Source organism: Sminthopsis crassicaudata, chromosome 4 (genome assembly GCF_048593235.1).
Source record: "Sminthopsis crassicaudata isolate SCR6 chromosome 4, ASM4859323v1, whole genome shotgun sequence".
NCBI lineage: Eukaryota > Metazoa > Chordata > Mammalia > Dasyuromorphia > Dasyuridae > Sminthopsis > Sminthopsis crassicaudata.
The window spans coordinates 336,302,697-336,326,793 of record NC_133620.1 but is presented as its reverse complement, the minus strand read 5'-3'; the positions used below and the strand labels follow the sequence as shown (position 1 = coordinate 336,326,793).

The following is a 24,097-nucleotide window of genomic DNA, read 5'->3' as shown; positions in this document are numbered from 1 at the left end:
AGAATACTCCCCCTTTCCTTTCTTCCCCTCTCTCCCTCTAATCAGTCTAGCTTCAAAAGCCTCTAGGTAATTATTAAGGGTTAGAATTGGCTCTGAGATTGAGGAAAGCTCCCAGTACTTACCTATTTGTACTCAATTCATGGAGAAACCAAATTACAACCATCCTGGGCCCAAATAATCAATCAACTAATATTAATTAAACACATGTCCTTCACTATGTTAAAATACTAGGGATACAAAAAATAAAAAATGAAACACAAAAAGTATTTATTCTAACAGGGAAATTCCAATAGTTTCACTGGAAGGATCCTATTACTGGATGTGGAGGTCCAGAAATATGTACCTTGTCTCAAGGACAATCCTCTGACCAAAGCCTTTTCAAAGATCATGTGGACACTATATTGCAAGGAGAAGCCATAGATGTTGAACACCGGGAGCTTGGCAAGTCAATGTATGTATAGTAGATATGATGCTAGACTGGAGTCAGAAGGTCTGAGTTCAAATTCAGCTTTAGACATTTAACAGCCATGTATGACTCTTGGCAAGCCATTTAATTCTCTTTGTCTCAATTTCCTCCCCTAGACTAGCCTGTAAGATCCCTCTGAAGCGCTAAGTTTATGATCCCATCTCACATCAGTCTAAACTACCTGCTTTTCCACCCTACCTCTCTGGAAGGAGCTAAGCCCCTCAGCTCTGAAATTCCTGGGATCATTCAGCCTCTTTTTAGGCTGTCCATTTTCTAATATGCTGTAACTGTAACTTCCAGTCATATGTCTAAGCACCATGGCTGGGAGCTAGAGCTGTCTCTCCATCACAGCCCTGCTCGCCCCTCACCCCCCTTCCAAAAAAAGTGTGATTTATAAATTTATAAATTTAACAGATTTGCCCTTTTAGGGCAAAGGCAGCAAAGCCATTTTATATATGTGCCACTGGTATCTTAGGACCTGCTTTTTCATTCACCTGGGAGTGATCCAGAAAACCCCCACCCCCACTTCAAGGTATTCTACATCTTGTACCCTTTGTTATACCTCAGCAGGAGCAAATGAAAGCTTTAGCTAATATTAAAAGCCTCCAAGGAATTAAATAAAATTAACTAAAACTTAAAGTGCTAGTATAAAGTTAAGTGCTTTTTAATAAGTCAGTGGATTAGAACTGAATCTACAGAATTCAACTCTTTCCAGTCCATGTGGTCTGACCCACCCCCATCAAAGGACAGCTTCCAGAGGACGGGACAAAAGGCAAACAAGGGCTTTTTTCATTCACTCAAAGAATCAGGTGTGGGCGGTACAGGTGGTAAGCTACACACCCAGGAAAAAATTGGAACCTAGGAACTCCAAGGGAGTAAGACAGAAACAGAGTGGGACACAGTGAAAGACCACCTTTCATTTGTCTAGGTGGTCAGAACCCCTTCTCAGATAACTCTCTCCCAGGCTGACTTTTGTAGGAGAGAAACAGAGGCGTCCCAAAGCTCTGTCCTTCCTTAGGGGGTCTTCTTGGGAGCTTTTTTAAAGGGAAGGGGGCCAAGGCAATGAAAAGGATACAGCTTGATGGCTCCAGATCTGGTCCCAATAGCCATGATTCGGAGGGAGGGGCTGTAGCCCAGAGCACTGGGCTGGTGGGGGAAGCCATGCTCCACAGTCTGAAAAAGAGAGAGAACCCCAAGTTAAGAAATTTGGCAACAAATAAAGAGAACTGCTACATCTTCCTGCTTGGGGCCAAGGGCTCACCAGGGCATGGCAGTAATGGAGGTATCAGGCAGGCAGAATTGGTACTGAATGGTTCTATCACTGGAGGATGGGAAGGAGAATTCAGAAGACCAATCTACCTCAGGCTAGCTATGTGATATTGAGTCACTAAATCTGCCCAAGCTTCCCCTTTTCTTGATAAAATGGAAACCATAATAGCATCTACTCTATTAGGTAGTGGTGAGGAACTGGTAAAATGCTTTGCAAGCCTTAAGTAGATGAATGATAGGTATCACAATCACAATTTTTTTTTTGGGGGGGGGAAGGTAATTAGGGTTAATAGCTTGGCAGGGTTATACATTTAACAAGTATCAAGGATTTGAATTCAGAGCACAGCTCTGGAGTCAGGAGGACCTATCTGCCTTCCCACCTAACTGCCTCTAATTGTTATAATTTAATTCATTTCTGTTATGAAGACAAAAATATAAATAACAATGTTAATGATAATTAGCATTTATATAATGCTTTAAGATTTGGAAAACACTTTATAAATATTATTTTGTTTAATTTTAACAGATGCTATTATTACCCTCATTTTATAGATGAAGGAAACCGAGTAGATAAATGACACTGTTAAGGTTGGATTCAGACTCAGGATTTCCTGACTGCTCAGGATCACAATGATATAATTTAAAATTTAAAAGAAACTTCCCCCTCCTCCAATGCATTATCATAAAGTAAAGAATACACAAAAATCTATGAACTGATAGTTAAATAAATCCCATAGTTATAAAATGGCACCATTCAGGTCTTTTCCTTTGTTAGCCTAGAGTATCGTACAGTTGTTAGGAACCTGAAGAAAAGTTTCCAACAGAAAGGTCAGCCTCAATCTTTGGTCTCAGAGTCAGGAGCATCTCATTTATGAATGTAAATGAGGGAGAGAGGGAAGAACAAAATAAATACAAAAGTAAATATCAAATAAGGGGCGGGGTGTGGGTTCTGAATAGATAATTGGGAAGATAAAAAAAGACTTAATTTAGGAAGTGGCACTTGCCAAGGATTCCTAGAAGCAGAGGTGAGGAAACAATGCATTCTGGCCAGGGGGGACAGAGAGACCAGAGAGAAAAATCAAGCTGGGCAGTCTGGCTAGGCTATTTATTGAGTCTGCAGGGGGGAGATAACAAGGCTCTACCTCTGCTTCCCAATATATCCAGCATGCCTTTTTATAAGTCCCACATTGAGCTCCATGGAGAGATAGAGCTGGCTGAGGGGAAAAAATTTAAAAAAAAAAAAAAAAAAAATCAGGCTTCTGATAAATGAAATTCAGAATTAAGTCAGAAATAGGTCCCTCTTACTCCAAGTCCCATACCTCGTGTTTCCTGGCAGATTTTACCTAATTACCTGTTCCACTCCATACAAAAATAGATAAGGGTAGAATGGACTCTGGTTGGGGAGCAGTCTTTGATTATAGGTGTCCTGAGGTTAGGCACTGTGTGTTTCTCTCCAGTGCTTATTACAGCTTTTAATGATGATGAATTTAAAATGGAAGAGTCACGCCTAAGAAAAGCTTCATTTGAGTTATGAAAAAATATAATGGATCTGGAAACAAAGGACTTGGATTCAAGTTCTGAATGACAGAAAAACTTGGAAAGACTGACATGAACTGACGCCAAGTGAAGTGAGCAGAACCAAGAAAACTCTGTACACAGTAACAAGATTATGTGACAGACTTGGTTCTTTTCAACAATGAGGTGAATTTAGGCAATTCCAATAGACTTGTGATGGAAAGTGCCATCTGCATCCAGACAAAGAACTATGGAAACGGAATGTGGATCAAAGTAGAGTGTTTTCTCCTTTTGCTGTTGTTTTGTTCGCTTGTTCTTTTTTTTTTCCACCCCTTTTGGACCTGATTTTTCTTCTACAGTATGACGAATATGAAAATATGTTTAGAAGAATTGCCCACGTTTAATCTATATCAGATTGCTTGCTGTCTTAAGGAGCGGAAGAAAGGGGGAAAAATCTGGAACACAAGATTTTGAAAAGGTGAATGTTGAAAACTATCTTTATATGCATTTGGAGAAATAAAATGTATTCTTAAAAAAGCTTTTAACAAAAGTTCCGAATGGACTGTTTCCTACCTTTATGACCTTGGAAAATTCATTTCCTTTATTCTGGGACAGTGTCATCATTTACAAAAATGTAGGGGTTGGGCTTCATGATGTCTCTAAGGTCCCTCCCAGTCTAAGGCAAAAGACAACCCTCAGTTCTCAAGGATCTCAGAGTCCCTTCCCTCAAGGCTTGACCTTACCACTAAAATGAAGGTTATCAGGGTTGTCATTCATGCAATAAGCACTTATTAAATGACAGGTCCTACACTCTAGGGAATCACATTCAGCAATCTGCATTTCCAGACCAGAATACCTCAAGGAGTAATGAATTGCACAAATTTACAGCTCATAATGGTGTTTTTTTTTCTTTTCTTTTCTTTTTTTTTTTTTTTAAGGCCCAGTATTTGTTCTAAAACCATCCTTTTGAAGTAGATTCAAAGAGAAGCCCCAGTTAGTCAGGTCTGGAGGCACAGGCCTATAATCCCCAGGTAGCTTGAAAGACAGTAAACCTCTGGTATTGGGGGAATTCTGCATAGTAGCTGGCTTTTTTCCTAAGCCAACAGGGTGTTTGCACTATTGGACTTTAATATATAGTGAGCTGCCAATGGAGGTCACCAGGTTAATTCCTCTTCTCCCTCCCCCTCAAAGCTCTTCCAAATTCCTCCCAGCTCTAAATCCAAGGAATACCCAAAAATATTGGGGCCTGGTGAAAGATGCATGATTTTAAATATAAAACATTTGCTAAAATTTCCTGTTGGATTTAAGCAGATGCATTTGGGGGTGTACGGATAATCTGACTTCTCGAGGAAAGGGACTGTTTTGTTCTCTTAGTGCTTAGCACTGTGGACACTAAACTTTTTAAACAAAGCGAATGCCAGAAGTTTACATATACCCAAACACTCCTCAACCTTGTCTAATCTCAGTAATGGGAGAAGTGCCAGGTTGTCAACTTAATAAACTTTCTGTTCAATCTTTCTCCCTTAGAAAGTAGCAAGCTCATCCAATGCCAAGTGGAGAAAAAATTCTCCATAAAGATCCACTTAGAAGTGACAGCTGAGACAACCAACAGCAAGGGCCCAACTGCAGTTGACCATTTGGACAAGACAAATGTGGAAGACAGAAGAGGTGAAGGAGGAACGGAAGGCCATCTACCATTTCCCTAATTTGAGTTATTTAAAAAATGCCAAGCCTGGAAAAGCCCAGATTAGATAGTTACTACGAGGAATGTAAACATCCTCCCCGTTCCCACTCCATACTCAATGGGAGGACGCCACAGTCAGGGTGAGAAGGGGGAGGGAGACCAAGTCTGCAGCAACTTCAGTCAGTGCTGAATTACCCGATCTCATATGCCATAGACTGAGTGGGCAATCTGGGCAACCCTGGCTGATCCACCAGTAGGACACAGAAAGGATTCTTGGGACCCTACTCTTTCCCATCATTACCAGAAACAGAAGACATCCTCTCTAGAGACCACAATGGCTGCAAGATAAAGTCTCAGTTTGGGGAAATGTGAAAGAGCATTAGGACCTCATTTTGAATCCTGATACTTTGTAACTTTGGACCAACTCATTCTGAGCGTTTCTTCTTTTTGTAAAAACAGGGTAGCTGGAACTAGGTGACCTTATTTAAGGAAAGGAGTCTACACTATTAGCACTCGTGATGTGTGTGTTTGTGTGTGTTTAAAATATTTTTAAAATTCAGTCAAGAAGTTCTAACTAACCTCAAGTCCCAACTTTGGTGTTTACTTGCTATGCAATTTATAAGCAAGTCACCTAAGCTTTGCCACGTCTAAATTTCCTCATCTGTAAAATGGGAGTGACAATGACTGTACTCTTTGCCCCACAAATTCCTTCTATGACACAAAATTACTGCGGGTAAAGTGTTTTGCAATCTTTTCACCATTCAACCAAATGGATTCCTAGAGCAATTTAAGTCTGTTCCCCAGCCATTGGAGTACTAGGTGGGGGGGGGGGGGGGGATTGGATGTTGGGCTCAACTTTGCTATTCTTTTAATCATCTGATCTCAGAAATCTTACTTTTCCAGTTTCTTCATTTGTGAAATGGGAGAGGTGCTTGGATAGGTAATAATAAACAGATTACCCTAAGGGTCCTCCCAGAGCTAAGGCAGATATATGGCAATTATTAGCTTATTAGCTTAACAAATGCTTGTTTATTATTATTAACTTAAAAATTTATTTTAATATTTTACTCCCCCCCCCCATTACTTGTTAAAAAAACAAAACAACAACCAAAAAATACACCAAACCAATTCTGTTGCTACTGTTATTGGATCAAAAGAGTAGAGAAAATTGAGGTATTGAGTTCACTAAGAGTAAAGGAGGATGTGGACAACCACTAATTATAGCAAACAAGTATTTGGACAGGAAGGAAGGGGAATAAGCATTTATATAGAGCCTACTATATACCAAGCACTGCACTAGTTCCTGTTACAAATGTTATCTCGCTATCAACCATTTGAAGGACAAATAATTTCAATATTAAATAAACTACTTGGAAAAATAGGTAAAGAATGACTACTACCAAATGAACACAGATAAAGAAAACTGTGGCCCAACTTTCCAAATGAACATTGATGCAAAAATTTTAAATACAAATGTAATCTCATTTGATCCTCACAACAATTCTGGAGATAAAGTGCTTTACATATAAAGAAACAGAGGCAAACATGTTAAATGACTATAGCTAGAATGAATGTCTGAAGCTAGATTTCAACTTAGGTCTTTACAACTTCAAGCCAGGCAATTTGTCCACTTTACAACCAGCTACTTCCAAAGGATGGAGTGAACCTCAAAGGAGAAGGGGATGCAGTGTGCAAAGAGAGGCTCTGAAATTGACAGTGGGGGAAGAACATGTCCAGAGAACATAGAAAAGAACAGCCAAGGTTAAAAATGTCAGTTTAATGAACATCAAAGCCTTCAAGACCTCAGGGACGACTAAGAAGACTAGGATCCTAAGTTTAATGGTAGAAGGGAGCTCAGAGGTCATGTAATATACCTTCCATTTCACAGAAGAAACAGGGACCCACAAAAGTGCTGGGACCCCCCAAGATCACACAAGGAGTAAAAAGTGGAGCTAGTTTCTGAACAAAGGTTCTCTGACATAAAGGCAGCAATCTTTCCACTATACTATAAGAGAGGAAAGTTTTCTGAGGGCACAGTAGAAAAGAAGAAGAGGACAGTAAGTTGGGAAGAACTACAGTTGTTTATTATCTTACAAAAGGTAAGGTACCATATATACCTATCTCAAATTGCTTCCTAGCTTAAGGAAGGGAGAAAAAAGGAGAAATTTTGCAACTCAACATTTTATTAAAAAAAAAAAAAAAAAAAAAAAAAAAAAAAAGGTTAAAATTGTCTTTTATATGCAATTGGAAAATAGGAAATATTCTTTTTTTTTTGCTTTTTAATTTTATTTTATTTTTTATAATTATAACTTTTTTTTGACAGTACATATGCATAAGTAATTTTTTTTTTTTTTTTACATTATCCCTTGTACTCCCTTTTGTTCCGAATTTTTCCCCTCCTTCCCTCCACCTCTTCCCCTAGATGGCAGGCATTCCCATACATATTAAATATCTTATAGTATATCCTAGATACAATATATATGTGCAGAACAGAATTTTGTTGTTGTTGTTTCAAAGGAAGAATTGTATTCGGATGGTAAAAATAATCTGGGAAGAAAAACAAAAACAAAAACAAAAGCTCACATTTTCATTAAATAGGAAATATTCTTAAAAAAAAAAAAAAAAAAAGGTAAGTACCAAGAAAGTACCTCTTCTGAGGATAGGACAGTGTAAGCTTCCCTTATTCAATAGGAGGACTCTGGGATTCTGGATGGGAGTGGGTATGCTGCTCAGAGGAGGAATCATAATTATCAGAATATTTACATAGTACCTATTATGTGCCAGGCACTGTAATGAGCAATTTACAATTTTACCTCCTTCAATCCTCATGACAACCCAGGAGATAAGTGCTATTATCAATCCCCATTTTAAAGGAAAAATTGAAGCAAGCAAGGAGAAATAAAGTAATTTAACTGTAGTCACACACATACAGAGCTAGTATTTGAGGCTGGATTTGACTCCAGGTCTATTATTTTACTTAATGTACTACAACACTACAGATGTTGGAATACCAACATCTGATTGATTACCCCATACTAGTGTAGTCTGGGCTTATTTTTAATGTGTAATTTTTTTTTAAATTAAAGCTTTTTATTTTCAAAATATATGCATGGATCATTTTCAACATTTACCCTTGCAAAATCTTGAGTTGCAAATTTTCCCCCTCCTTTAGATGGCAAGTAATCCAATATATATTAAACATATGCAATTATTTTATATATTAAATCTTTTTTTAAGTAGTATTTCATTTTTCCAAATACAAACAAAAATAGTTTTCAACATTCATGTTGGTAAAATTTTGTGTTCTATAATTTTCTCCCTCTCATCCCAATCTTACCTCACCCCTAAGATAGCAGGTAATCTGATACAAGTTAAATATGCATAATCCTTTAAAATATATTTCCATGTTAATGTTCAAATAGTTTGAATTTTTGAATGATGCTACTGTAAAGGAAAATAATGCCCTTACTGGAGATAGAAGACCCTCAACTGGGCAAGGACAATAGAATTATAAGTGTCAAAGATAGGGGTGTTTATTAGTGGTAGAAAATCCTCCACTTGGTAAGTTTCTGTCATGAAGACCTATTTGAAGTATTGTTGTTCAGTCATATATCAGTCTTTGTGACTCCTTTTGAGATTTTCTTGACGACAACACTGGAGTGCACGGCCATTTCCTTCTCTAGTTTATTTTACAGATGAAAAAACTGAGGCATAGAGAGTCACACAGCAACAAGCATCTGAAACCAAATTTGAACTTGGGTCTTCCTGACTCAACTCTCTATCCATTGCTTTATTATGAGTAAATGCCTCACTTCTAATCAAAGCTCAATTCTTTACTCTAGGGGTGACTTTCTTATACTTCTTTCCCAGTAAATTTCAGCTCCCTTTTATGTGTAGTCTTCCATTAAACTGTAAGTTCCTTGAGGATAGGGACTATATTTTTGTAATATTTGCCAGCCCAGCCCAATAAAAATAGCGCTCCAATTTTTTTATGTATGTATATAATTTAATACAAAAAAATGCATATTAAGAAATTAGTCAACATACATAAAAAGCCTAAAATATTCATAAGCAATTTTATTTTGCAATTATTTTGTTTTTATGACTCTTAAGATAGAACAATCAATTAAGAAAATGAATAAACATTTGTTCTCTTGTCAATAAGTGAATAAGCCCTTAATGTATATACCTACTTGTGCTTAATAACTAAAGAACAAAGTTAACTTCTTTACACCATGAACTATTTCGTAAAATCAAATAAACTTAATACTTTATCTACTTCACATACACCCACAATTTTTTATTTTCCCTATATCAAGTACATGGTGCCCAAATAAAAAGCATATTAAAAAACAAACAAACAAAAAAGCACCTCCCAGTATTCTTACTCTAAGGTAAACTATAATGCAAAAAAAAAAAAAAAAAAAAAAAAAAAATTCTAACAGGATTCATTTTAAATGGATGATGAATAAAAAAGAACTGTACAGTTTGTTAGAAACACTTCAAAGGAAGTCTGTTTCTTGATTAAACCTATACATCTTTTCTACCCACTTACAGTGCTTTAAATTAATCAGTGAAGTTTATCTTCTGATTCCATTAATTTATCCAGATATCAAACTGCAGAGCTAGGTGCTCTAATTTTTAAAAGAATTTCTAAAAGGCCATGCAGTGAGGGTAGAAAAATGGAAAGAACAATGCATTTGAAATCTGAAGATAGAATAACTAGTTCAAATTAAACTACCTTAATGATAAGGAAGTACTCATGGTACTTCCTTTTTCAGGACTTTATCTTTAAAATGGGGATAGAGGAGGGAAGGGTTAGTCTAGATGATCTCAAAGATCCTTTCCTACTCTGAATTTTATTATTCTCCCTCCATCCCCCTAGCATCCATATAGCTGAAAAAAAAAAAAAAATCATCTTCCTTATTATAAACAGAGCTGACAACAACACTGCCCTTCCTAGAATTTTTAGTGGTTTTTAGTGGTGGTATATGTTCTTTGGAGACTTGTCAGAAAATCATTTGGTGTTGTAGCCAAAGGTCTATTTGAATGACAAATTAGATTTTTGCTAAAATGCCTATAGTAAAGGTCTTTCAAACTGGAGATTTGCAACAATGTATCCATAATCCCCATCCCCAGTACTACAATATTCTACAGGAGGCACTCTCTCTAGTAGGAGACCAGGGGCATCAGCAGCAGACTGGGCAGCCAATTTCTTCCCATAAGGGTGGTCACTTCCAGTCTGAGGGAAGGACCAAGGCATTGAGGGATTGCATATTGTTCAAATGGGTACAGAACCAGTGTGTCACAGGCAGTGACTTAGACAGAAGGAAGTGGGCAAGATCAAGAAATCTAGGTCAGCTGTGAAATCAAGGAAGCAGCAATGTTAGGGGGAGGAGGGCAGTGTAGTATATACACACTCATGGAGACGACTCCTAGACAGCTTTGTGGAAGTGTAATCATCAGCAAGCATTTATTAATTCCCTTGTGTCAAGTCCTGGTGATAGAAACAGAAGTGAGACAAATCATTGACTGCAAGGAGGGTACATTGTGCTGGGGAAACAATATGTAAGAGTGGGAAAACTATATACAAAATTAAAAGGGTTTCACACACAAAGTGGTGCTTATATAAAGCCTAGAAAAAGACAAGGAATTCTAGGAGGTGAAGATGAGAAGAGAGTTGATTCCAGACAGGGAAGGCAGCCAGCGTAGAGGTCTGGAGGTGGGAGATATGAGAAATATGGAGACCACTTTAGTTGGACTGAGGAATGAGTAAATAGGAGAAATATGTAATAAGGTTATGAAGGGCTTTAAATGACAAATGGAAGAGGCAGAAACTTATGAAGAAGAGATGAATAAATGGGGGTAATAGTTCCAAAAGAGTGGTTGTCCCTAAAATGAAAATAGAAATTCAACAAGGGAAACATTCCAGTGCTCTGGTCCTTTTTTTGGGTTTGTTTTTGCTGAGGCAATTGGTGTTAAGTGACTTGCCCAAGGTCACACAACTAGGAAGATTCTGGTTAGTTCTACCTCACAGTGATTTCTCAGTTTCTACTTTGTAGAGGAAAAACAAGGGTGGACTATGATGAAAGTTTCCCGTTCTAAACAGATTTTATCTTGTTATACAGACTGAGTCACTTGGGCTGAGTCCTTCAAGAACCATCTTCACCCAAACAGCTATAAAAACATGATTTTTCATTTTATACTTTACAAGTAGAAAGTCTATTTGATTGGCAACAATATACAATAGAAAATCTCTTCCGGATGGTCCTGGGTTGGGAGAATAGCGAGGAAGGGGGAGAAATGGGATGGGAAAGAAAAGAACGTGGAGGTGCTTAGTCCTTGGCCATGGTACCAGTCTGGAGCAGAGCATTCTGGTCTGTACCGAATGGCCTGCTCTTCGTGTTCAGTTCCACCCTGAGCTGAAGGCCATTCATCATAAAGAGAAAGCAGCAGAAGGGATTGGAAAGCCCACATATCAGATGGCAAAGTCTTCATGGTCCATGAGGCTGAAGGCAGCTGCCCTCAAAATATCCAGGGAGTTCACTAGGATCAGGGTCCCCGTGAGATGTTTCCAACGCTTGGTAATGGGGTTCTTCATCTTGTCCAAGCCCAGATGAAGCTTCTGGATGACATCCCGATAGTTGTCCCCAATCTGATTGCTCCATGTCAATAAGAAGTCATTGGCAGGCTTCCACATGGCCTCACTGTCAACCACCCTGATCCTGTCCCGGTGGGGAGGTTCATAAGCATCCATCTGTTGCTTGGATACTTTGGTAAGCTTTTCGGCCAGCTCCCTCCATCGCTGGGCCACCTCCACCACGGTGGTCAGGAGCACAAAGTCCTGGATGAGCCGGACCACAAGGCCCTGACAGTCCATCTTCAACAAGGCCATCATGAGCTCCTTCTGAAAGGATTTTCTGTCTTTATTCTCAGTATTGTTACAGTCTTCCTTCAACTTTTCCAGGATGGAGGCCACGGGCTCAGGCTCGCTGTCCAGCTCCGCCCGGCAGAAGAAGGTGAGTGGCAGGTTTTCGTAGCCCAAGGCGTCCGTGAATGAGCACCAGCTGCTGATGTTCTCCATGAGCAAGGTCCGTACGGAGGCGTAGATGTAAGTCAGAAACTTGCAGGGCCTCAGGATCTGCTCCAGAAGCATGCTGGTACTGAGGTTGGGCCCGGAGAAAAAGCACAGCTGGATCTTCCTGACGACGAGCACGTTCTTGGTGTGATCTTCACTATTCTGGCAAAATGTTGCTGCTAAGATCTAGCCTAGGCTATAACCCCTTTGGACCTCCCCAGATGAAACCAAAGAAAATGAATGGCATACATTAGGCATTTAATAAACACAGATTGACTAACAAAAACAACTTTAAGATTGGTGCCTATACACATCTGGGAAATATAAATCGTGAATGTAGGCAGAAATATATACATACATACAAATTTAATGTCTGGATTGACAGTGATGAGATCACTTGAATCATCAGATTCAAGAGATACTAATGGAAATTGGGGAGGTCCCACAATTGGAAGGATTAACACTAGTCCTCACTTTTTCTTGTTTTTCAGGAAATTTCAGTCTATGACTGTGTTATGTGAAGTGTTAAACCAAGAAATGGAGCACATCCAATCATATTACAAAATACTTCAAAATACAAATTAATCTGAAAAGCATTTCATTAAAATGTTTTCTACTTTTACATATGCTTTACAGTACACATTAAAATAGTACATGCTTATAATTTGTAAATAACCATATTTTGAAGTGTGACAGTATTAAATAATCTCTCATAGTGACAGTCAGTTGGTACAGTGAATGGATACAGGGCTCTAGAGTCAGTAAGACCTGAATTCAAATCCAGTCTAAGATGTGTAACCCTCGACATGTCACTTCATCTCAAATTCATCAATTGTGTAATAAGAATAAAAAACCCACCTTGCAAGGTAATGTGGATAGAATAAGATATTTGCAAAGCACTTGGCACAGTGCCTGGCACACAGCAGATTCTATATAAATACTGGACCCAAGTTCAAAAATCTGCTACATTCCCAAGAGACCAAGATAAGCACCTGCATGGACCATTTTCCATACACTGAATTACTCTTTTCACATGGAAATCCTTCTTTCCTCCAAGGCCTAGCTCATGTGCCATCTTTTCCAGGAAGCTTCTTTGATCCTTCTCCAAGCTGAAAGTGTAACCTTAATGCCTCAAATTTTCTGAGCATTCCACATAATGGATCTTTAGCTGACCCATAGCATACATATTTGTAAACTTCCCTTTAATTCTAAGGTCCTTCAGGGCAGGAATAGGGTTTCCTGTATACCAGTCTCCAGCACAGCTTTGTACATTTTCCCTTAGATCTGGATATGTAATTTCATGGGTGCAGAGAACTCTTAGCAGACAAATTCCCTCCACTGATGAAGAATAGCAATTTGGCTATAAAGAATTATAACTGGATTGTGCTGCTAGTAGCATCATACAGGTCTGTCTGTCTCCAAGATTAGCTTACTACCACTACCCTGAAATATGTTGCCAGTTCCTTGTATATGATAGATACTAAAGGCACTGGTGGACAAACATGTCTTACCCTGAAGATAGGAAGACCCTCCTTGTTTCTTCAACTCTCATTTTCTGTTACTAGAGTTTGACTTATCTTGCACCATCTTCTTAGTTTATAAGAGATGAGAGTCCCTTGGGAGCCAATGAACTTAAGACATTCACTGTGTGACTTAGAATTAAGATTTAATTTTTAAATTAAATTTAATAATAAATTAAAAATTTTTATTATAATTTTTTTATTTTCAAAAAAATATACATATGGATAATTGACATTCACCTCTACAAAACCCTATGTTCTAATTTTTTCTCCTCCCCCAGTCAACAAGTGATCCAATAAATGTTAAACATGTGTAGCTCTTCTATACATATTTCCACAAATGTATATGATGCACAAGGCAAATCAGAAAACAAAAGGGAAAAAAATTTAGGAAGAAAACAAAATGCAAGCAAACAACAACAAAAAGAGTGAAAATGCCATAGTCCATATTCAGTTCCTAGTCCTCTCTCTGGGTGCAAATGGCTTTCTTCATCACAAGACCATCGGAACTGGTCTGAATCACTGAACTGCTATAAGTCACTTAATTTTTCTATGTCTTTCTCACCTTTAAAATGAGGGAGGTTGGACTTGATTGTTCCAAGGTCCTTCTAGTTCTGAATTTATGATCCTTTCTAACATTTGTTATATTGAGAGCAAGGGAAAAGATCCCAGAAAAGAGAAAACAAGTAAGGCAGCTCATAGAAAAATTGATTTTTAAAAACTAATGTAATTTCTTCACTTAATGAATACAAGATGCAAAATGGCAGCCCTCAAGCTCTAGAGAGGGCTAGGACAAAAGACAAGGTACAGGTAAGGGGGGAGGGGGAGAGAACAAGGGAATTAGTTCTAACTGAGTTGGAAATGGAGTCCAAAGAGAAATGTAACATTAATTCAGGAACCATAATGAGGGCTAAAAGCAGCAAACAAAAGCTCATTACCTTAAAGTGGGACAACCAAAGGAAGCATCATACCTAAAAAAAATCAAGTCATTAACTAGAAGACTAGAAGTGAAATCACATCAGAAGGCTCTTTTTCATAACCACCATACCGCAATCTTCTTGCCAACATCCCTTTCCTCTTTAACCCTCCTGGCCAGATGCTGACCTCTCCTTCACCATACTTCTCACCTTTGCTGGAAGGAACTCAATCCCTACACACTTGATCCTCACCTCAGGCTTACTCCCTAAAGGGTCAGGTAAGTCAGTTACCTCCAGGTTCCTGAGTATGGGGGAATATATCAGTTGATATACCCTAAAATTTCTTTTCCATTCACAACCCTCTTATGTATTATTATCAATGTGGCTTTGTTTGTATGCTTTTTTTCCCCTTGTGATCTGATTTTTCTTGTACAACATGACAAATAAGGAAATATTTAAAAGGATTGAACATGTTTAACCTATACCAGATTGCTTGCTGCCTTAGGGAGAGGGTAGGTAAGGAGAAAAAATTTGAAAAATAAAGTCTTATAAAAATGAATACTGAAAACTATCTTTACATATATTTGGAAATAATATATTACCACTCTGAGTTCCCTAGGAGCCAAGATGATCTTCTCTATTGTATTTGAAATGCTTGGCACATGGTAAGCATTTTAAAATTTCTTTTTCATTCAAGGGTTTAATACTTCCTAGATCTCTTCAATACTGAGCTCAAATGCTATCTCCTATACACATATGAGCTCTTTACTGATCCCCCAAGAATATCATGGTGTCATTCCCCCCCACCAAAAACAAAAGTATGTACTTATCTGCAGACTTGCTTCTTTTGCTGTAAGTTCCATAAAAGTATTTTTATCCCTACCACCCAGAACTGTGCATTGTACATAGTAAGTATTCAAAAAAGATTAGTTCATAAGTTATGAACAAACCATTCTCAAAGAATTATAAAGCATTCACAACCACATGTAAGAAATCTTCAAATTACTGATAATAAGAGAAATGCTAATCAAAACAACTATGAGGTTTCGTTTCAACCTGAAAATTGGCAAAAATGACACTTGGTCGATGTAGGAAGAATTGTGGGATGATATGCACATCAATATACTGCTGGAGCTGTGAACTGGTGGAACCATTTTAGAAAGGAAATTCTGAATTATGGAAACAGCGATTAAAACACCCATACTCTTTGACCTAGAGATTTCATAACTGGGCTTATATCTCCAGGAAGCCGCTGATAAGAAAAATGAAGCTACTGATAAGAAAAAAGTCCCCACATACATCAAAAAATTTATAGCAGCACTTTCTGTGATAGTAAAGAACTGGTAACAAAGTAGGCTCATTGATTGGGGAATGGCTAAACAATGTGGTACTGTAAGAAATAAAGTGTACAATGAATATAAACATATAAAGATGTACATGAAAGGATTCAGAACAAAGTAATGAGCAAAGCCAAGAAAACATACACAAGAATGACCTTGTTTATATGATAAATTATAATTATATATTATAAAGACCACAGAGATCCAGTAGGACTTGAATGAAGAAACATGACAGGATACCCTTAATCTACCTTTTCATGGAAGTGGGAGATCCATAAGTTCTTACACATTGCATAAATTTCTGTACTTCCTCAATATACCAATCAATTGTGCTGATATTTTTCTTTAATAAAACTTAAATACTAATTTTTATATAGGGTAAGAGAGAAAGGGTTAGTGAGGGGGAAAAAAAACTATGGTAATGTAAAAAGCAAACTATCAATAAAAACACATTTTTAAAAAGTTTGTTAAATTGAACTATATAGAGACTATGAGCCACATTTGTAATTTATTCCAACTGTATATAGTTCATAATTCCCACACTCCCTCACACTTTAGGGTAAGATAAAGTTTGGCCATTTGTTTTTTGTGTACTAGATTCAGTCAGAAAGGGAATGGAGGAGACGACAAAAGAATGTCACCAGAGAAGCCCAGGGGATTGGGAAAAGTTGAAATCCAGAATCATTGGAAGAACACTGGCTTTAGAGGAAGTCCAATTAGATTGGAATCTAGCTCCCTTCCAGCTTTAAATTCTGTGATCTTGTCAGTTATGGAGGGGAGGAAGAGTAGTCGGTACAGGGCTAATATGCTGCAATCAGTCAATTAGCACTTATTAGGCATCTGCTATGTGTCAGGAACTGTTATACCACTACCCCTTTCTGTACAAAATCACCACTTGGGGTATAAAGTCTTAGAAGGGTTTTACCTTGGGGGGGAGATAATGGCTGTGTAGAGTCACTAAGGACTTGGGACAGAAGAAAAAGTACAGGGATTACAAGGCTTTAGGGAGAGAAAGTTCAACAGCCAGTCCTTCCATGTCATTCCCTTTATGGCTCAAGGTCCCAGACAGTAACATCTCCAAGGCTAACTAACAAATTTAACAAAAGCCAGTGGGCCAGATATCTGAGCTACTTCATTCATTTGGGCTCTCCTGCCTTCCCAGAACAATCCCAGATCTCAGGTATCCAGCCCAAGGCCCGAGGTCTGACTACAACTATGACAGAGACAGCCGCCCTAGGGTATCCAGCCTGGGATGACTTTGCTGTCTGGTTGCAGCAAAGGCTTGCTTCTCTGGTTTCCTAATTTCCCATTAAAGAGTCCATTGTTCTTTCTTTCTTCCCTTGCCTTCCCTAAAGATTACCTGGGCCAAGTATCAGGACAGGGTTTATTTCTAGCTATGAAACGGGAGTGCTGTGCTCTATTTTATCCTAGACCATCTCCTTCCCAGTCAGCTGTTCATTTTTCATGGAATAGTCGCTAACACTGACATCTCCCAGCAGCTGAAAACAACCCCCACCTGCTGCTACTTGGCCCAGGTAACCTTTGGGGAAGGCAGAGCGAAGAAAGAACAATAGACTCTTTAATAGGGGTTCAGGAAACCAGAGAGCTGATCCACAGCAGAAGCCAGTCTACAATGTCACCCCCTTTCCAGAGAAAGCACCAATTCATTCTCCTCCTCACGAGGCTACCATGGCCTCCAGAATCCACTTCAGCTTACCAGGAATTTATTAAGATTAAAAAATTAAAATGGCTGCACCTCCAAACATGTCTCTGAGGGCAAATGAAGAACACAGCACAAGATCTGGAGGCAGGCATGCATCCCTGGCCCGGCTCCATCACTTGTATGCTAGCTGAGTGACCATAGGCAAATTACTTTCTAAGCCTAAGACATCTCATCTTAGGACAACTGCTAAATGTTATATAAAAACTTATACTTATTGCATCTGGTCCTCTTAAAAATCTTGTAAGGTGGGTGCTACTATTATCTGTTTGACAGATGAAGAAACTGAGGCAGACAGGTTAGGTGACTTTGCACAGGATCACACAGTTGTCTTCCTGAGTCCAAGTCCCAAACTCTATCCAATGTGTCACTCAGATGTCCTTATATAGGGTATTTTAAAGGGCAGAAGAATTTTGTATTTTATTCTGGAAGCACTGGGGAATTAACGAAGTTTCTGGGCAAAGGAATGAAGTGGCAGGATCTGTGAATTTAGGAATACTAGTATCAGAAAAGCTTGGGGAAGAGAGAGATTGGAGGCAGGGAAACCAATTAGTCAAAGCCCTGTGCCAATACCTGCAATACCTCCCAGGGTGTGTGCTCTGTAACTGTGACGTACTGTGCAAAATATGAGTAGCTATTACTATTATGATTCGAGAGCTTCTTTGGAGAGGTTGGAAGGGAATAGCAAGCAGGGGCCTGGTCTCCTGGGGATGAGCCTGATTTGGAAAGCTGAGTTTTTCTTTCTCTGGTCCTGGGTGTGGTTCAGATCAAGTTCCAAGTTGGCTGTAACCTAGCTCCTTGTTTCTCCTGTTGTCACCTCCCACTCACTATGGGGGATAGAGAGGCCCCTCTGCAAAGAAACTAAGGCCCCTGTAAGCAGGGACAGGCTCATCCATCTCCCTCAGAGCTTCTGCCCCCAACCCAGAAAGAAATAAAACATAGCCCCCAAAGCCTACCCACCAACTGCCCAGGAATAGCACAGGTCTCTTTTTGAGGGCTTTATGACAAGCAGGTTCACCTGTCATCTTATCAGCACCAGCCAGTCCAGACATGCTTTCAGTTTCACCAAAGGAACTAGGCGAACACAGGAGGGAGAGCTCAGAGAGGCAGTTCTGACTGTAGGTGGTGACCCAGACCAAATTCACTGGCTCCCAGGGGGCTCTCCTGTCCAATTTTTTAAAAAAGCTTTTTATTTTCAAAACATATGCATAGATAATTTTTAACATTCACCCTTGCAAAACTTTGTGTTCCAAAATTTTTCCCTTCCCTTTCTCTACCCTCTTCCCTAGAAGCAATCCAATATATATTAAACATATACAATTTTTCTATACATATTTCCACATTTATCATGCTACAAGAAAAATCATATCAAAAAGAGGAAAAAAGGAGAAAGAAAACAAAAAAGCAAGTAAATAAAATCAACAAAAAATGAAAATACTATGTTGTAATCCACATTCAGTCCCTATAGTCCTCTCGTTGGCTGCAGATGGTTCTCTCCACCTAAGTCTACTGGAATCACCTTGCTGTTGAAAAGAGTCCCATTTGTCAGAATTGATCATCACATAATCTTGTTGCTATATACAATATTCTTTTGATTCCACTCACTTCACTTAGCATCAGTTCATGCAAGTTTCTCCAGACCTCTCTGAAATCATCCTGTTGATCATTTCTTATAGAATAATGTTCCAAAGCATTCATATACTTATATATAATATTCAGCCATTTTTCAACTGATGGTTATCTATTCAGTTTCCAGCTCCTTGCCACTATAAAAAGGCTCACATAGGTGCTTTCTCCCTTTTTATGATCTCTTTGGGATATAAGCCCAATAAAGACATTGCTAGAACAAAGGGTATACACAGTTTGATAGTCCTTTGGGAATAGTTCCAAATTACTCTCCAGAATGGCTGGATCAGTTCACAACTCCACCAACAATGTAACAGTGTTTTCCCATATCCCCTTCCACATTCCTCATTATCTTATCTTTCTTACATTTTGAACATGTTTCTATATCATGTTGGGAAAGAAAAAACAGAACACAAGGAAAAAAACACCTCATTATCATTTCCTGTCATCTTAGCCAATCTGAGAGGTATATAGTGGTATCTCAGCATTGTTTTAACCAATTTATTTTTAAAGTAAGAAGATGATGCAAATAAATCAAACTAATAAAGAAAATGAGGGTAGGGGCAGCTAGGTGGCGCAGTGGATAGAGCACCAGCCCTGAATTCAGGAGGACCCGAGTTCAAATCTGGTCTCAGACACTTAACACTTCCTAGCTGTGTGACCCTGGGCAAGTCACTTAACCCCAGCCTCCAAAAAAAAAGAAAAAAAGAAAGAAAGAAAAAGAAAAGAAAATGAGGGTATAAGAAGCAATGAGACAAACACCAATTGGTGCTTAATAAGTGCTTTTTAACTGTCACTGTGGCTCCCCCCCCCCCTTTTTTTTTTAAAGACTAGAGAAATAGTGGGATTAAAAACCTGAATCTTAAGTATCAAATTCCACTTTATAAAACTGGTAGTTAAGATGAGAAATTTGGATGGAAGTTGGGTCTGGCCCTATGATTTCAATAGCATTTAGTATTTTATTCTATCAAGTGTTTTCTATGTGCTTTCTTATTTGTTTTCTAAGCAATCTCTGAAGACAGGTAGGGCAGGTATCATACCTATTTTAGCGCTGGGGACACTGAGGCTTTCAAGGTTAAATTCTTTGTCTACAATCAAAGTTACTGACTCTGAATCTAATGCTTATAACAAAATAAGAGTCTTCATGACTGGCCAGATAAACCAGGGATATAATTACATTGACAGATCAGTCAATAGAGGGGCTTCCTTCTTGATAATAGGGATATAACAATTTTTCTACAACAGATTGGGGATATCCTCAAGCAGAATGCCACTGTTACTACTGTTCTCTCCCTGGGCAGTGTGGGGAACAGTGGATATGGCAATTAGGAGATCTAAGTGTACATCCCAATTCTGACAATAACGATCAGTATGAAGACATTTAACTTGCAGTTTCCTACCATGAAAAATGGGGATACTTAAACAACGTACCGCCTAGAGTTGCTCTAAGGAAAACACTTTGCTTAGCCTTACAATGCTACAGAAATGTATGGTAAATCCCCTAACAGATATTTATGAACCAGTTACATCCAGATCCGTAGCTACAGATGGACTACGTAACTGGAAAGAGCACCTGTATCAATGAGAACACAGGTCTATCAACATGTTATAATAAGAGTTCTTCAGCAGACTTTGGAGGGGGAAGGATAGGATAGTTAAGATGTTAGACAATTTCATACTCTTAGCAAGGGAAGCAATTTGGTTCAGTCTATAACATGGCCAGCATATAACTGCATGCAGAAGTATTTAACAAAGGCTTTTTGATGATATGAGGAAACTAGAAATCTGCCAACTCATCAAGCCTTTGGGGAGATGCATTGAACTTCCAATTAGAAGGTTCATCCTAATTCTCTCACTAATATGTGTTACCTCGGGAAAAATCACTCATTTCTTTGAATTTCCATCTTCTCATCTATAAAATGGGATAATAATACCTGTTCTACCCACCTCATGGGGTTTTGGTGAGGATCAAATGCTATAATGAATGTGAAAATGTTGTAGAGTATAAGTCAACAGAAAATAAAAGTTATTAAGGAATGGGGTAGAGGCTAAACCATGATTTACTTCATTGTCAGAGGAAATTCTTAGGGACAAAGAAATTCCTTCAATTAAAGCAGGTCAGACTTTCCCTGCAAATTCCAGAGCCCTGGAGGTTAAGTGATTTGCTAATGTGTCAAAGGTGGGGCAGGAACCAAAGTCTGTTTCATCACTTGCCACTCTCATTATCACTATTATTATTATATCTATATATCATATATATTACAGCTATGTTAACATTATATCTTATTTATTGTACAATAACACCTAATATTAATAATTATATTCTAACACATAATTGTGTTATATAATATAGACATAAATAGATTTATATATCTATAAACAAATACAGCTATATTATATATCTATGCTGTTATAACATATAGATTATGACATCTATATTATTATGTGTATAACAAAATCCCTCAACTTACCACAATGTCATAGGATTTTAGTTACTAATGATACCTGAAACTTATTGTAGGTCTTTAAGGTTTGTAAAAGTTTTGCTTCACCCCCTACAGCCAGCCAGGTCCTCAGTCTACTCATCTCTGTACTTATCTGACTTAGGCAAAACCAGCTGTACCCTTCTGTTGTTCCTTGAGGACCCCACCCCCACTTTCCATTGTTTGCCCAGGGATTGATAGCCAAACCAACATGGTCTTGCACGACCTTCATAATAGCAATTTGTGGCCCTAAAATTCTCTTCTGTGGCCAGCACTCTCCGAATTCCTTCCTATCCTCCCCTGTCAGCCTTATCTCTCCTATACCATTCTATTCTACCTTTATATCACACATACCTTCTACAATCCCCATTCTATGTTAACTGTTCTTTTCTGAAGTTTAGTTCTAAAGGTCCTTTTCAGAAATTACTTCATATATTTTGTATTTAAATGTAGCTGGTAAATTTTGGGTGAAATCTCACTCTTTCCAAGGGAATGTAAGCTCCCTCCAAAGTAGGAATTGCTTCATCTGGTTCTCCTCACTCTAATCCATCCCTTCACTCAGCTGCCAAATTGATCTTCCTAAAGTACATGACTGTCTACATCATTCTTCTAAGCAATAAATTCCATACCCCCTATTCACCTCCAGAATCAAATATAAAATCCTCTGTTGGCTTTTAAAAGCCTTTATAATCTAGCCCCTTCCTACATTTCTGGTCTTTTTACCCCTTATTTACTTTGATAGTCTGTGATAATGGCTTCTTGTCTATTTAATCACACAAGATATTCCATTTCTAGACTGAGCATTTTCCTTAGTTGTTCCCTATGCCTGGAAAACTCTCCCTTCCTCATCCCCTGCCTCCTGACTTAACTAGCTCCAAGTCTCAAGTCACATCCCACCTTCTGCAAGCTTTTCCCAACCTTCCTTAATGCTGAATAATATCCACTCAATAAATCCTTGCTGAATTGAATTGGAGGTCAGAAAAATTATCTACGGCGATGTAGTTTTAGAGGCAGAATTTGAATCCAAATTTTCTTAAAAAACGAGCCTAATATTGGGACAATCAGATGGTACACAGGATAGAGGGCAGGGTTTGAAGTCAAGAAAACACAAGTTCAAATCCTGCCTCAGACCACTTCCAATAGTCAAGTCATTTAACTTTTGTTCTCAGTTTCCTCATCTGTAAAGTGGGAATAATAATACCACTTACCTCCTAGGATTATTGTGAGGATAAAATGAGATAATAATTGTAAAGCATCTAGCACAGTACCTGATACATCACTTGTTCAGTTGTTTTCAGTCATGTCCGATTCTTCATGACCCCATTTAAGGTTTTTCTTGGCAAAGATGCTGAAGATTTGACATTTGATCTCTAGCTCATTTAAGGAAACTGAGGCAAATAGGGTTAAATGACTTGTCCAGGATCACACAATTAAAAAGTCTCTAAGGCTGGATTTGAACTTGGGAACAAAAGTCTTCCTGATTTCAAGCCCTGCTCTTTATTTACTATACCACCTAGCAGTTCTGATACATAATAATATTAAATAAATTTTATTATCCTTTATTAATAACATATTATAATAAATTGAATTTATTATTATGGAAAGCACAATAGGATGATGCAAACTGCTACAGTCTATTTGAAAGGAAAATGGGCTTTCTTAGGTCACAGTGGATTCCCTTCATTAGAGGTCTTTGAGCAAAGGCAAATGGCCCTTTGGGTCCTTCAAGTCCCTAGATCCTGTGATCTATGAAGAACACACATTACTATGCAATGTAGAACAAGAGAGGATCGAAACAATACTATGGGAATTTCGGAGTTCTGAGTTTGTGTGTGTGTGTGTGTGTGAAACATTAAAGTCAATCAGTCAAACATTTATTAAGCACCTACTATGTGGCAAGCACTATACTAAGTGTGGAGGAGCTTACATTGTAAAAATGAGGAACCAGACAGAATTGGGACAGGCAGGAAACAGACCTGAGTTCAAATGAAGCTTTAGCCATTTACTTGCTGTGTGATCTTGAGCAAGTCATTTCATTGTTTACCTCAGTCTACTAATTTGTAAAATGAACTGGAGAACTCCAGTATCTCTGCCAAGAAAACCCCAAATGGGGTCACAAGTCAAACCCGAGAGAAAAATTAAAATGCCTGAACAAGAAAGATGTGGTCCAAATTTGGGTTACCTCTCTGCCAAGAAATATCCCCACCATCCAACAAGAGCCAGAGTAGGAGAGAAAAGAAAGATTTGGAGGCTCTTTACCACACCCAGCTGCTTTCAGGACCACCCAGCCCAAATCCTTAGGGAGGCTTGGGGGATGGGAACTTCCCCATGCTACAGAAACTGCTTGGCTCAGAGAGCTCTGCCAGCAGCTCTGTTCTGGGTGCTTGGGGATAGAATGTCCTATTCTCTCCCAAGCTCGTTTGTCTGGTTTCTGCATTTGGTTTCTCTTCTGTTTTCTGAGAGACAGGTTACAGCTTCC

The 24,097-nt window shown here is 38.5% G+C and overlaps 1 protein-coding gene across 6 annotated transcripts in view; it reads right to left on the bottom strand.

Annotated features, from left to right (window-relative positions):
• Window positions 1–24,097, bottom strand: part of LLGL2 (LLGL scribble cell polarity complex component 2) — a 69,761-nt gene that overhangs the window by 18,633 nt on the left and 27,031 nt on the right. For all 6 annotated transcript variants that reach the window (XM_074260754.1, XM_074260758.1, XM_074260756.1 and 3 more), the window contains one exon: window positions 1,542–1,639. In XM_074260754.1, coding sequence (XP_074116855.1) covers window positions 1,542–1,639 — 98 coding nt within the window. The remainder of the gene's footprint in view (window positions 1–1,541; window positions 1,640–24,097) is intronic.